General features: G+C 41.5%; 1 protein-coding gene across 1 annotated transcript; it reads left to right on the forward strand.

Annotated features, from left to right (window-relative positions):
• The first annotated feature begins 11,462 nt into the window (after positions 1-11,462).
• On the forward strand, positions 11,463-15,001 carry LOC145510911 (protocadherin alpha-2-like). Its single transcript, XM_081503089.1, has one exon. It carries the CDS (start codon positions 12,422-12,424, stop codon positions 14,999-15,001), a length of 2,580 nt encoding a protein of 859 aa, XP_081359215.1. The 5' UTR covers positions 11,463-12,421.
• The last annotated feature ends 110 nt before the right edge of the window (positions 15,002-15,111 follow it).

A 15,111-nucleotide genomic window follows, 5' to 3' on the forward strand; every position in this document is an offset into this window, starting at 1 on the left:
ATAGATCTTAAAGATTTTCTCTTATTTTTGCTAAAAGTTTTAGAGTTCTATGTTTTATTTGTATGCTAATGATCCATTTTGAATTGATTTTAATATAAGATATGAGACTTAGGTGGGTCTTTTTATTTGTTTTTTGTTTTTCCTAATGAAGTCCAATTGCTCTAACAGTATATGCTAGAAAAGCTGTCTTTCTTGCATTTAATTGCTTTTGAATCTTTGACAAGTTCAATTAGTTCAGGACATTTGAGTGGGTCTATTTTTGGATTATTTATTTTGTTCCATAGATTGATCTGCCTGTCTGTTTATGTACCAATAATACAGACTTGATTTCTGCAGCTGTATAATAACTCCTAAAATAGGATACACTGGTTCCTTCTAATTTTTACTGTTTTAAAAAATTGCTTGAGATGTTATAGTTCCTCTACCATTTCATATAATCTTGTCTATGTCTACAGAAAATCTTGTTCAGGTTTTGGTAGAAATTGTGCTAAATCCATATGTTAATTCAGGGAAAAGTAACATCTCTACATGGCATATTGAGCCATCCAGTTCATGAACACAGTAGAAATCCCCGCTTATTTAGATATTCTTCCATTTCTTTCATCAGTGTTTTGTTGTTTTCAGAATATGGTATACATTTACACCTAAGTATCTTTTTTGAGCTAATGTAAGTACAGTTCAGTTCAGTGGCTCAGTCGTGTCCGACTCTTTGTGACCCCATGAATCGCAGCACACCAGGCCTCCCTGTCCATCACTAACTCCTGGAGTTTACCCAAACTCATGTCCATCAAGTTGGTGATGCCATCCAGCCATCTCATCCTCTGTCGTCCCCTTCTCCTCCTGCCCCTAATCCTTCCCAGCATCAGGGTCTTTTCCAATGAGTCAGCTCTTTGCATTAGGTGGCCAAAGTATTGGAGTTTCAGCTTCAACATCAGTCCTTCCAATGAACACCCAGGACTGATCTCCTTTAGGATGGACTGGTTGGATCTCCTTGCAGTCCAAGGGACTCTCAAGAGTCTTCTCCAACACCACAGTTCAAAAGCATCAATTCTTCAGTGCTCAGCTTTCTTCACCGTCCAACTCTCACATCCGTACATGACTACGGTGGATGCACTGCATATGCTAGTGCTGGTGAAGGACGAGGGTGAGCCAGTGCTGACGGCCATGGCTACCATGCTAGAGGACAGCAGCCGGGCGCCCAAGGCCTCTTTGTGGGCTTCGATGAGCATCGCTGGAGCGGAAATGGTGTTAGTGGATGTGAACGTGTACCTGATCATCGCCATCTGCGTGGTGTCCAGCCTGTTGATGTCATGCTGCTGCTGTACACGGTGCTGTGGTGCTCCGTTCTGCCCAGCAAGGGTGCATGTGGCCCACAAAGCCCAAGCTGGTGTGCTCCATCATGGTGGGGAGCTGATCTTACTCTCAGCAGACGCAGCAGAGGGTGGGTGCTCTGGGGAGGGGCCACCCAACACCGACCTCGTGGCTTTCGGCTCTGTCTTTGTTCAGGTCTGAACACGTTGGGAGGAAATGAACATCCAGAAACAAATTCGGATCTTTCTGGTAATGTAAATTCAACTTCCAAGAGTTAGGTTTAGTTTTTAAAATTTTTGACTTATCTAACCATCTTTTCAAATGTCACTTTAAAAACTGTATTCCAAGTGTTCACTAAAGTCAGAACAAATCTTACCATTTATTGTAGATGTTTATTCTATTACATATGGTTGTATCTTGAATGGAACTTGGAATCAAACAACAAGCACATATAGGAAAAAATCATCATATTCCTTGGTTTAAATAGCAGGATACTTTTGAAAGAAACACTTAAGTATTAAGTAGGTTTGAGCATATTTAACATAGGATCTTAATGTAATCAAATACAGTGACATTTTCAAGTTTATTTATATCTCACAATGAAATGTCAAGCTCTGGACAAAAAATTATAGGCAAGTTTTTAGAAACCATTTGCCTTTCCTTAATATTTTAAGTTTCAAAGTGGGCAATTTAAAAAATCATTTTAAGCAAAAGTAATTTAAAAAATATTTTTAGGGTGATATTTTAATTTTTATATTAAAATATACAATTATTTTTTGGTTGCCATGATGGTCACTATCCTGATGCCAATGATTTTGAGTTCTCCTGGTTCTAGAAAGCTTGATGTGGAATGATTTTGTTATTATAGGATCATTGACTAGGAAACAGTTACTGAGCACCTTCCATTTACTCACAAATGTTCTAAGACACTTTATTTTTACTTCTCTCAACCTTTCCAATAACTTTGTGAAGTGCATACTTTAGTCTCACTTTGTGGATGAAGGTGCTGAGGCTCAGAAAAACTAAGTGCAATATTTTTACTCAGTTTCCTCTAAATTTCCCAAGGATTTCCAAAATTTGCTTGCTCTAATGCACTTCATTGCCTTGTATAAAGTATTTAAAGTAGCTTACAATGGAAGATATTTATAAGAATGATTTTTAAAATCTGTTTAAAAGTCAAACATCAAGAGAAGAGTAGGAACAATTTATCAAAAAAATCAATAATAGGTTGAGTGCAAATCCTAATAATCATCTTCCTACAAGTAAATACAGAAATATAAAAAATAATAAAAGGAAATTCTCTATACCAAATTTTCAAGAGAGGGAAAAAACCTCCTCTCTTTCTGTCGTAAACTCAAACAGTTAATTACTGATCGTTATGTAAGGGCTTAGCAATATACTGAAGAGTATGTTTGATAGCAGTTTTGCAAAACCAGCTGAAACATATTTGTTAAAAGTATTATACTTGCTAGTCACTAAGTCAAGAGCATAATGTTAAATTTTATATCCTGTTTAATTCTGAAGTTACACAAGCATTAAATGAATATATTTTTGTCTGCAAACATTCAAATAAACGTACAGAAAACGTCCTATGAAAGTCCCTTTATAGAAGCATTCTATAAGAAGTTAGTATAATTTAGTAGTTAAGTTTCTAGAGATTTGAACTGATATAGAACTGTTGCTTAGAGTGTTTCAAAAAACAGGTGGTGAGCATGTTTCTGCAACTTTTCAAATATTAATTATCATCCCCCCAGGCTTTTGGCAAAAATCAGCAAAATAATAATAATTTTAAAGTCATATTGCCAAGTTTCCAGCTCCTTTAAATATGAGGTAAACTTTGCAAGATTATAAAGTTGAGAAAGATAAATTGAGTCACATAAGAATTTCTCTTCCCTAATTCATACTACCTATGTCCCCATGTGCAGGCTTAGGAATTTCTCTAGGGACACTCAATGTATTTACTAATGGATCCATTCCACAAGCACAAATGGAAAGCCTACTTCATGCAAAGTCCTGCTGTAGAAACTAGGGACGTAGCAAGAGTGAAACAAGATAGGTGAGGTCCCTGACTTCAAGGTGATCACACTGTAACCTATTTAAAATCAAAATTGTGTAATGAAAAGACTTGGATTTGGTGTAATATTGCCTTTTCAGTTTTCTTTGTCTAAACAAATTGTCTTATAAGGGAGAATCTCATTCTATAATAACTTTTTTTAAGTAGGCAATATAATGCTGACTGCTATTAGCCGTAGTTAATATTCTTGTGCCATTCAGAATCTTTGTGCCAACTTTCAATAGTTTTGTCTTCATTTATAAGATTTCTTCCATGAAATGTATTCTTTCCTTTCTTCTTCTTTATTAAGATGACCCAGTTGCCTTATTTTTCTACTTTTCCACCATTCTTTGCTATCATTAATGTGTTATATAGATTTATAAGAAATTTTATTTTTTGGCACATATTTCATGGTATGTTTACAATTCAAATTAGTTATTTACTTGGGAAATTTATTAACTTAAAATGGTCATATCTTCAAAAGGTAAAGTTATATATGCTGAGATCTTATCAGATATGGCAGGCTACAGTTCATAGAGTTGCAAAGAGTTGAACACAACTGAAACAACTTAGCACGCATGAAATTTGATTAGTTTTGGTTAATATTAATTATCCATTAAAGCTGGCAGCTTCACACCTTTGTCATCTATCTGAAAAAAACTAGACAGACATCATTGTGCTGTTAATACTTTTTTATTCTCATTTTTCTATGAAGGCTCCAAAAATCATACCAGTGGAAACAAAACCTATCATTGCTTTCAGTAAAATATTGGTAAAACATACCTTATTATCATTTGATTATTCAATTTCAGTAAGTAAGTTCAGTCGCTCAGTCGTGTCTGACTCTTTGCGACCCTGTAAATTGCAGCACGCCAGGCCTCTCTGTCCATCACCAACTGCCAGAGTCCACCCAAACCCATGTCCATCGAGTCAGTTATGCCATCCAACCATCTCATCCTCTGTCATCCCCTTCTCCTTCCACCCCCAATCCTACCCAGCATTAGGGTCTTTTCCAATGAGTCAACCCTTCGCATGAGGTGGCCAAAGTATTGGAGTTTCAGCTTCAACATCAGACCTTCCAATGAACACCCACGATTGATCTCCTTTAGGATGGATTGATTGGATCTCCTTGCAGTCCAAGGGACTCTCAAGAGTCTTCTCCAACACCACAGTTCAAAAGCATCAATTCTTCGGCGCTCAGCTTTCTTCACCGTCCAACCCTCACATCCATACATGACCACTGGAAAAACCATAGCCTTGACTAGACGGACTTTTGTTGGCAAAGTAATGTCTCTGCTTTTAAATATGCTCTCTAGGTTGGCCATAACCTTCCTTCCAAGGAGTAAGCGTCTTTTAATTTCATGGATGCAATCACCATCAGCAGTGATTTTGGAGCCCCCAAAAATAAAGTCTGACCCTGTTTCCACTGTTTCCCCATCTATTTCCCATGAAGTGATGGGACCAGATGCCATGATCTTAGTTTTCTGAACGTTGAGCTTTAAGCCAACTTTTTCACTCTCCTCTTTCAGTTTCATCAAGAGGCTCTTTAGTTCTTCTTCACTTTCTGCCATAAGGGTGGTGTCATCCGCATATCTGAGGTTATTGATATTTCTCCTGGCAATCTTGATTCCAGCTTGTGTTTCTTTCAGCCCAGCATTTCTCATGATGTACTCTGCATATAAGTTAAATAAGCAGGGTGACAATATACAGCCTTGACGTACTCCTTTTCCTATTTGGAACCAGTCTGTTGTTCCATGTCCAGTTCTAACTGTTGCTTCCTGACCTACATACAGGTTTCTCAAGAGACAGGTCAGATGGTCTGGTATTCCCATCTCTTTCAGAATTTTCCACAGTTTATTGTGATCCACACAGTCAAAGGCTTTGGCATAGTCAATAAAGCAGAAATAGATGTTTTTCTGGAACTCTCTTGCTTTTTTGATAATCCAGCGGATATTGGCAATTTGATCTCTGGTTCCTCTGCCTTTTCTAAAACCAGCTTGAACATCTGGAAGTTCACAGTTCACGTATTGCTGAAGCCTGGTTTGGAGAATTTTGAGCATTACTTTACTAGCATGTGAGATGAGTGCAATTGTGCGGTACTTTGAGCATTCTTTGGCATTGCCTTTCTTTGGGATTGGAACGAAGACTGACCTCTTCCAGTCCTGTGGCCACTGCTGAGTTTTCCAAATTTGCTGGCATATCGAGTGCAGCACTTTCAGAGCATCACCTTTGAGGATTTGAAATAGCTCAACTGGAATTCCATCACCTCCACTAGCTTTGTTCATAGTGATGCTTTCTAAGGCCCACTTGACTTCACATTCCAGGATATCTGGCTCTAGGCGAGTGATCACACCATCGTGATTATCTGGGTCATGAACATCTTTTTTGTACAGTTCTTCTGTGTATTCTTGCCACCTCTTCTTAATATCTTCTGCTTCTGTTAGGTCCATACCATTTCTGTCCTTTATCGAGCCTATCTTTGCATGAAATGTTCCTTTGGTATCTCTAATTTTCTTGAAGAGATCTCTAGTCTTTCCCAATCTGTTGTTTTCCTCTATTTCTTTGCACTGATCGCTGAGGAAGGCTTTCTTATCTCTCCTTGCTATTCTTTGGAACTCTGCATTCAGATGGGAATATCTTTCCTTTTCTCCTTTGCTTTTCGCTTCTCTTCTCTTCCAAGCTATCTGTAAGGCCTCCTCAGACAGCCATTTTGCTTTTTTGCATTTCTCTTCCATGGGGATTTTCTTGATCCCTGTCTCCTGTACAATGTCACGAACCTCTGTCCATAGTTCATCAGGCACTCTATCAGATCTAATCCCTTAAATCTATTTGTCACTTCCACTGTATATTCATAAGGGATTTGATCATTCAATTTCAGTAATGAATTTCAATTTCATAACTATGATTTTAGGGTACTTTCAAGTTACCTTGGTATGATTATAACAATGTAATTTAATTTGTAGGGAAATACTACAAATTAGCATTGTCTAAAATATAAGGATCGGAGAAGGCAATGGCACCCCACTCCAGTACTCTTGCCTGGAAAATCCCATGGACAGAGGAGCCTGGTAGGCTGCAGTCGATGGGGCCGCTAAGAGTCAGACACGACTGAGTGACTTCACTTTCACTTTTCACTTTCATGCATTGGAGAAGGAAATGGCAACCCACTCCAGTGTTCTTGCCTGGAGAATCCCAGGGACGGGGGAGCCTGGTGGGCTGCCGTCTATGGGGTCGCACAGAGTCGGACACAACTGAAGCGACTTAGTAGCAGCAGCAGCAAAGTATAAGGATAATACCCAAGAAGACTATTTCTTGAAATGTTCCTTCTTTTTCAGAAAACTTCCTTTCTAAGATTAGAACTGTGATTCTGTTTTCTAGTATTTGTTTTTCTGTTGCTAAATCGTGTCTGACTCTTTGTGATCCCATGAACTGCAGCATGCCAGGTTTCTCTGTCCTTCACTATTTCCCTGAGTTTGCTCAAACTCATGTCCATTGACATGACCATTGACCTGACATATCCAAACTCATGACCATTGAGTCAGTGATGCCATACATCTCATCCTTTGTTGCCCCTTCTCCTCTTGCCCTCAGTTTTCCCCAGCATCAGGGTCTTTTCCAATGAGTCAGCTCTTTGCATCAGGTGGCCAAAGTATTGGAGCTTCAGCATCAGTCTTTCCAGTGAATATTCAGGACTTATTTCCTTTCGGATTGACTGGTTGGATCTCTTTGCAGTCCAAGGGACTCTCAAGAGTCTTCTCCAGCACCACAGTTTGAAAACGTCAATTCTTTGGTGCTCAGCCTTCTTTATGGTTCAACTCTCATATCCGTACATGACTACTGGCAAAATCATAGCTTTTACTATATGGACCTTTGTCAGCAAAGTGATGTCTCTGCTTTTTAATAAGCTGTCTAGGTTTGTCATAGCTATTCTTCCAAGGAGCAAGTGCCTTTTAATTTCATGACTGCAGTCATCGTCCATATTGATTTTGGAGCCCAAGAAAATGAAATCCGACACTATTTTCCACATTTTCCTCATCTATTTGCTGTGAAGTGATGGGACCAGAAGCCATAATCTTAGTTTCTTGAATGTTGAGTTTTAAGCCAGCAGTTTTCACTCTCTTCTTTCACCTTCATCAAGGGTTCTTTTGCTCCTCTTCACTTCCTGCCATTGAAGTTGTATCATCTGCATATCTGAGGTTGTTGATATTTCTTCTGGCAATCTTGATTCCAGCTTGTGATTCATTCAGCTTACTGTTATTTTCTAGTATGTGCTGTGCTATGCTTAGTCATGTCCGACTCTTTGCAACCCCATGGGTTGTAGCCTGCCAGGCTCCTCTGTCCATGGAGATTCTCCAGGCAAGAATACTGGAGTGAGTTGCCATGCCCTCTTCCAGGAGATCTTCCCAAACCAGGGATCAAGCCCAGGTCTCCCTCATTGCAGATGAATTCTTTACCATCTGAACCATCAGGGAAGCCCATGAATACTGGAGTGGGTCGCCTATCCCTTTTCCAGAGGATCTGTCCAACCCAAGAATCAAACCAGGGTCTCCTGCACTGCAGAAGAATTCTTTACCAGCTGACCTACCAGGGAAGAAGTTAGGTATCACTTCAAGTACTTTTGAGACTTACGGTCAGGCAAGAATACAAATAGATGAGAATAAGAAACAGTTGTTTATTTTGGTAACCACTGTCAATATTTCTGTTCTCCTCCTGGGAACACTGGAAGATTTCATTTCCTTGCTACCTTGAGCTTTGATTTTCTTTGATCAAATACATGTGAATGATGTATATCACTTCCAAGCAGAAACAGATATTTGCCAGTGAAAGATTGCCTCCTGCTGTCTTTTCCTGTTGTAGCATTTATGGAAGTGCAAGTTGATGCTGAGATGCCATTGATCAAAATATTCTGGGATGCTGAGCCAACGTGTGGAGAAAGACCCTAATGCTGGAAAAGATTGGGGGCAGGAGGAGAAGGGGACGACAGAGGATGAGATGGTTGGATGGCATCATCGACTCGATGGACATGGGTTTGGGTAAACTCTGGGAGTTGGTGATGGACAGGGAGGCCTGGTGTGCTGCAATTCATGGGGTCGCAAAGAGTCGGACATGACTGAGCGACTGAACTGAACTGAACTGAGACAGTCTCCCATAACCACAGAGGACTTTGAAGGAGTCAGAGATAAAATCGTGTTTATTTAAAATGGAAATAGTCAATATACAGAAACGTGGTCATCAGGGTTCCACTGCCATTAAGCTAATGTGAATAGAATACATTTTACAAGAAGAGCATTACAACAGGTAGTCTATACAACTGATAGGAGAACATTATTATTACCCTTTCACTAAAGTATCTGACCATTAAGTAGATTAGATAACTTGGATTCCATGGAAAATTATTGTGTAGTGATTTCTTTTTATATAAAAATCAGGAGAAGAAAAATAATAAACTGAATTTAAAATGTTTTAGGCACCTCTTTTTTTTTTTGCCTATCATCCATTTTCCTTTCTTGTTTTCTTCCTTCTAGGGCTTTGTTGTAGTTTTGTGAAAGACTTGAATGAGCACTTTTGAAGAATGAATGCTCAGAGACATAAAATTGTAGGGAATTGACAGTTTGCTTTGGTAAGTGCAAAGGGTATTCTTAGCAATGGATACTATATTGGTTTTGTAATGCTTCTGTATGTAACAAATTACCACAACCTTGGGGGCTTGAAACAACACAACAGAAATTTATTCTGTCACAGTTCTAGAGGCTAGAAGTCCAACAAGGTGTTGGCAGGGCCATGTTCCTTCTGAAGAGTGTAAGGGGAGAATTCTTCCTGGCCTCTTCCAGGTTCTGGTGGCTCCAGCCATTCCGTGGCTTGTGGCAGTGTAACTCCAGTTTCTGTCTCAGTGGTCACAGTTCTTTCTTTCACATGCCTCTGTGCATTTTTTCTGTCTCTTATAAGGATATTTGTCACTGGATTTGTGACCCACCCAAATCTAGGATAATGCTAAGTTTAGGGTTATCTTAATTATGTCTGTAAAGATCTCTATTCCAGATAAAGACACATTTTAAGGTTCTGAGTGGATATATCTTTTGGGAGCTACTATTCCAACCACTACAGATACAAAGAAATGTCAAGCTTATTGGCTGAGCTTTGCTTCTCAGATTCCTATCCCCATTGGGGGAAATGTGCTTGGATTTCTGGCAATGGGAATCTATCTCACTGAGAGAGGGGGAGAGGGGGTTTCTGAATAACAGAAGAATGTACCTCATACCTTCAGACATATGATTCTCAAAATCCAGCAAAATTAGTTTATAGGATTGCAAAAATTTCCTTTAAGCAAGCCATGTTTCCTAGAGCTAATATCTGGATTTTAGGCATAATTCCTTAGTATGTCAAGAGTAGCTGATATGTGGCCACTGATTATTAAAAAAAAACCCATAGGGTATTACAAATATACAGTTGCACTGCAACTACTTAATGATATAATAGCTAGTCTGTAGCTATGTGCAATCACTTTAAGCTCCAGGAGAAATTGAGTACATGAGTCCTTGTACTGGCTTTAACGAAAACCAACCTCCTCGTTTTCAGTCCACATAATTTAGGTGTGCCTGATTTCATGTCCTGGCTTCAAGAATAAATAAGCAAACCATGTCTGGCCAGTGTGAGGACCATCACCACTAATCACTAAACAAAAGATATGTCATCTAAATGGGGTCAAAGGAAGTGATTTTCTAGGATTTTTTCCTGGGCTACTAGGAAAAGGGCATTTTTCTTTCTGCTGAGAATCACTACATGTGGCCTGAAAATAGGTGGCCTAAAAGCTACCCTAGCCACTTTTGCCATCACATGTAAAAGTATTATAAATGTTGAGATAATTTTCTTATGGCATTATTAAAGTGTGTACACCCACCTCTTCCTGAAACTAGTACATAATTTTCCATTTCCATGTATAAGACAATAAATAATGTTCTGCTTTTTTGCTTAAGTCAGTTTACTTGGGGTTTATTGTTAGAATATGATTAATAGACATATATACTTCATAGATGATGTGAATAAGTATCTTAAGATATTGGACTCAAGGGAGAAATTAGCATTGGTTTTCAGTACCAGGAAAAGCTAGTTTTTCTTTAGCAAGGATTTTTTCTTTTACTGACACTATAAATTTTGCAGTTAATTTTTGTTTTCCTCTTTGCTGAAAACAAAGTTTGTGACCACCTTATTGTTGTTCAGTCATAAGATGTGTCCAACTCTTTGCTACCCCATGAACTGCAGCACTCCAGGCTTCCCTGTCCTTCACCATCTCCTGCAGTTTGCTCAAACTCATGTCCATTGAGTCAGTGATGCCATTCAACCATCTCATCCTCTGTCTCCCCCTTCTCCTCATGCCCTCAATCTTTCCCAGCATCAGAATCTTTTCCAATGAGTAGGCTCTTTGCATCAGGTGGCCAAAGTACTGGAGCTTCAGCTCAGCATCAGTCCTTCCAGTGAATATTCAGGGTTGATTTCCTTTAGAACTGACCAATTTAATCTCCTTACTGTCCAAAGGACTCTCGTCTTCTTCAGCACCACAGTTTGAAAGCATCAGTTCTTCAGCGTTCAGCCTTCTTTGTGGTTGTGACCTCTTTAGAGTAACTGAAGATGACTTTTATGCATTTTGAACACTGACTTACCCTCAATTCATTTTGTTTTATCCCCATGTTATCTTTGTCATATTTTCATATCATTTGTGTATCAAGGGGACAGCTAAGAATTATTAAAGTAAGATATTCTCAACACTAAAAAGAGATCAATCGTACTGTTCTTGAATAAAAATCCAAATGTAGTAGAAAAGGGGATATTCTTAATTAAGAATACATTATCCAGATGAGGAAAATGAATTATTAATTTACAAACATCTGTGAACAGTCCAGAAAGCAAAATTAAATCACAAAAGCAAAAATTAAATGTATAAATATATTTTTAATTTACAAAATATAAACTAAAATATCCTTTGATTTCTATGTGCTTTACTTGAAGAAACAGAAAAAAAAATTCTGTTATATCCGAAAGAACTGAAAGCAGGGTCTCAGAGATATTTTCATGGTGGTGGTGGTTTAGTCGCTAAGTTGTGTCCGACTCTTGCGTTCCCATAGACAGAGGAGCCTGGCAGGCTACAGTCCATGGGATTCTCCAGGCAAGAATACAGGAGTGGGTTGCCATTTCCTTCTCCAGGGGATCTTCCCAACCCAGGAATCGAACCCTGGTCTCCTGCATTGTAGGCGGATTCTTTACCAACTGAGCTACAGGGAAGCCCATATTTTTATACCCATGCTTATAACAGCACTATTCTCAATAGCTAAGAAGTGGAAGCAACCCAGATATCCATGGACAGATGGATGAATGAATAAACAAAATGTGATATATAAAAAACATCAGAATATTATTTGGCCCTATAAGTAAGGAAATTCATCACATGCTACAACATGGATGAACCTTGAGGATATGCTAAAGTGAAATAATCCAGTCACAGACAAACTGTGAGATTTCACTTATGTGAGGTACCTAGAGTAGTCAAATTTGTAGAAACAGAAAGTAGAATGGTGGTGAGAGGGGTGCAGTGTGGTGGAAAAGGGGAGTTGTTTTCTAACGGGTATAGAGATTCATGTTTGCAAGATGAAAGTTCTCAAGATATTTCACAACAATGTGACTATCACGAACTAAACTGTATACTTAAAAGAGGATGATATGGTAAATTTTGTTATATATTTTTAACACAGTAAAAGGGGGAAATGATATATTTCAGTTTAAGATAGGTATTTTTCCTAAATGAAAGCTATCAGTAAACTTAGCCTGGACAATTGTTAAAATTTGAATCTACAGAATCAACGGTAGAGCCTACATTTTGGCCACATGATGTCGCTGTCTTACCACAGTATATTCTCTAAGAAAAATACCCAGAACCCTATCGTAACTCCAGCTAGGAGGAGAACAATAAGAGAAGCAGCAGGACTTGAGCAGAGATTAGAGGACAGCATTCAAAATTTTGCACAACACGATATTCTAATTTGATCAACTCACTGAGAATTGGTGATGGTGTCTTCTAAGAGTAGGGGCGTGGAGGTCCAGCATCTGCTTCCGCTGCTTCTGCTCTTAGCTGTAGGCGAGGCCGGGAGCGGCCAGGTCCGCTATTCAGTCCCTGAGGAGGCCAAACACGGCACCTTCGTGGGCCGCATCGCTCAGGACCTGGGACTGGAGCTGTCAGAGCTGGTGCCTCGCTTGTTCCGGGTGGCATCCAAAGGCCGCAGAGACCTTCTGGAGGTAAATCTGCAGAATGGCGTTTTGTTTGTGAACTCTCGTATCGACCGGGAGGAGCTGTGCGGGCGGAGCGCGGAGTGCAGTATCCACCTGGAGGTGATCGTGGACCGGCCGCTGCAGGTGTTCCATGTGAAGGTGGAGGTGAAGGACATTAACGACAACCCGCCAGTATTTCCAGTGGCGGTAAAGAGTATCCGGTTTCACGAATCGAGACTACTTGACTCACGGTTTCCTCTAGAGGGGGCATTTGATGCAGATATCGGAGTAAATGCTCTTCTCACCTACAAGCTCAGCTCCAGTGAGTTTTTCTTTCTAGATATACAGACAAATGATGAACTAAGTCAGTCTTTGTCTCTTGTGCTGAGGAAACCTCTGGACAGAGAGGAAACTGCTGAAATTAATTTGTTACTAGTGGCTACTGATGGGGGCAAACCTGAGCTCACAGGCACCGTTCAGTTGCTTATTAAGGTATTAGATGTGAATGACAACGAACCTACTTTTGACCAATCAGTTTACAAAATACAGTTGTTAGAGAACGTAGCAAACGGAACCTTGGTGATTAAATTAAATTCTTCTGATGCAGATGAAGGATCAAACAGTGAGATTGTGTATTCATTTAGTAGTGATGTGTCCCGCAATATTAAGACCAAGTTCAACATAGATTCCAGCTCAGGGGAAATCAGAACTAAGGGACAATTAGATTATGAAGAAGTGAAATTCTACGAGATTCAAGTTATTGCGTATGACAACGGGACTCCGTCAATGTCTGGGCATTGTAAAATTTCAGTAAAACTTGTGGACGTCAATGATAACTCACCAGAAGTCTCAATCACGTCTCTTTCACTTCCCATTCGAGAGAATGCTCCACTGGGCACTGTCATTGCTCTCATCACGGTGGCCGACCGTGACTCCGGTGCCAATGGACAGGTGACCTGCACCCTGATACCCCAAGACCTCTTCAAACTGGTGTCCACCTTCAAGAATTACTATTCATTAGTGTTGGACAGCGTCTTGGATCGCGAGAGCGTGGCGAACTATGAGGTGGTGGTGACCGCGAGGGACGGGGGCTCGCCTTCGTTGTCGGCCACGGCCAGCGTGTCCGTGGAGGTGGCCGACGTGAACGACAACGCGCCCGCGTTTGCGCAGCTCGAGTACACAGTGTTCGTGAAGGAGAACAACCCGCCCGGCTGCCACATCTTCACGGTGTCGGCGCGGGACGTGGACGCGCAGGAGAACGCGCTCGTGTCCTACTCGCTGGTGGAGCGGCGGGTGGGCGAGCGCGCGCTGTCGAGCTACGTGTCGGTGCACGCGGAGAGCGGCAAGGTGTACGCGCTGCAGCCGCTGGACCACGAGGAGCTGGAGCTGCTGCAGTTCCAGGTGAGCGCGCGCGACGCGGGCGTGCCGCCCCTGGGCAGCAACGTGACGCTGCAGGTGTTCGTGCTGGACGAGAACGACAACGCGCCTGCGCTGCTGCCGCCCGGGCCTGGCGGAGGACCCAACGCCCTGAGCCAGGTGGTGGCGCGGTCGGTGGGCGCGGGCCACGTGGTGGCGAAGGTGCGCGCGGTGGACGCGGACTCGGGCTACAACGCGTGGCTGTCGTACGAGCTGCAGCCGGCGGCGGGCGGTGCGCGCAGCCCGTTCCGCGTGGGGCTGTACACCGGCGAGATCAGCACGACGCGCGCCCTGGACGAGGCGGACGCGCCGCGCCAGCGCCTGCTGGTGCTGGTGAAGGACCACGGCGAGCCGGCGCTGACGGCCACGGCCACCGTGCTGCTGTCGCTGGAAGACAGCGGCCAGGCGCCCAAGGCCTCTTCGCGGGCGTTGTCTGGCGCCTCTGAAGCGGAGGCCGTTCTGGTGGATGTGAACGTGTACCTGATCATCGCCATCTGCGCGGTGTCCAGCCTCTTGGTGCTCACGCTGCTGCTGTACACGGCGCTGCGGTGCTCGGCGCCACCCAGCGAGGGCGCGTGCGGGAGGGGCAAGCCCAGGCTGGTGTGCTCCAGCGCGTTGAGGAGCTGGTCTTACTCGCAGGAGAGGCGACAGAGGATGTGCTCTGGGGAGGGGCTGCCCAAGACCGACCTCATGGCCTTCAGTCCTAGCCTGCCTCAAGGTCCAGGCTCAGCGGACGAAAGACAACAACTCTCCGAATCAGAACAATTCGGAAAGGTGAGTCTTAATTTTTTCCCCATCATATCTAAAATTGTTTTATTTCCTTTGTTCTCTATAATTCTATTAATTATTTTGATTCATAGCTCTGATTTTATATCATTATCCTATTGTGCAATATGTGGTATGAATAGAAATCAATTTCTTGCATTGAGAATAAATTACTTAGATGATCTTTTTACATTTTGAAATTTCCATAAATTCCAAAATTATTCCGAAATAATTTTCCAAATTATTCCTTTCACCATGAATAATAGGATTAAAGGAATGAAAAAAATACTTCAGCAAAATTTGAAAAC

The sequence above is a fragment of the Giraffa tippelskirchi genome, chromosome 6 (genome assembly GCF_054371585.1).
Source record: "Giraffa tippelskirchi isolate mGirTip1 chromosome 6, T2T-mGirTip1v1.2.pri, whole genome shotgun sequence".
Taxonomy (NCBI): Eukaryota; Metazoa; Chordata; class Mammalia; order Artiodactyla; family Giraffidae; genus Giraffa; species Giraffa tippelskirchi.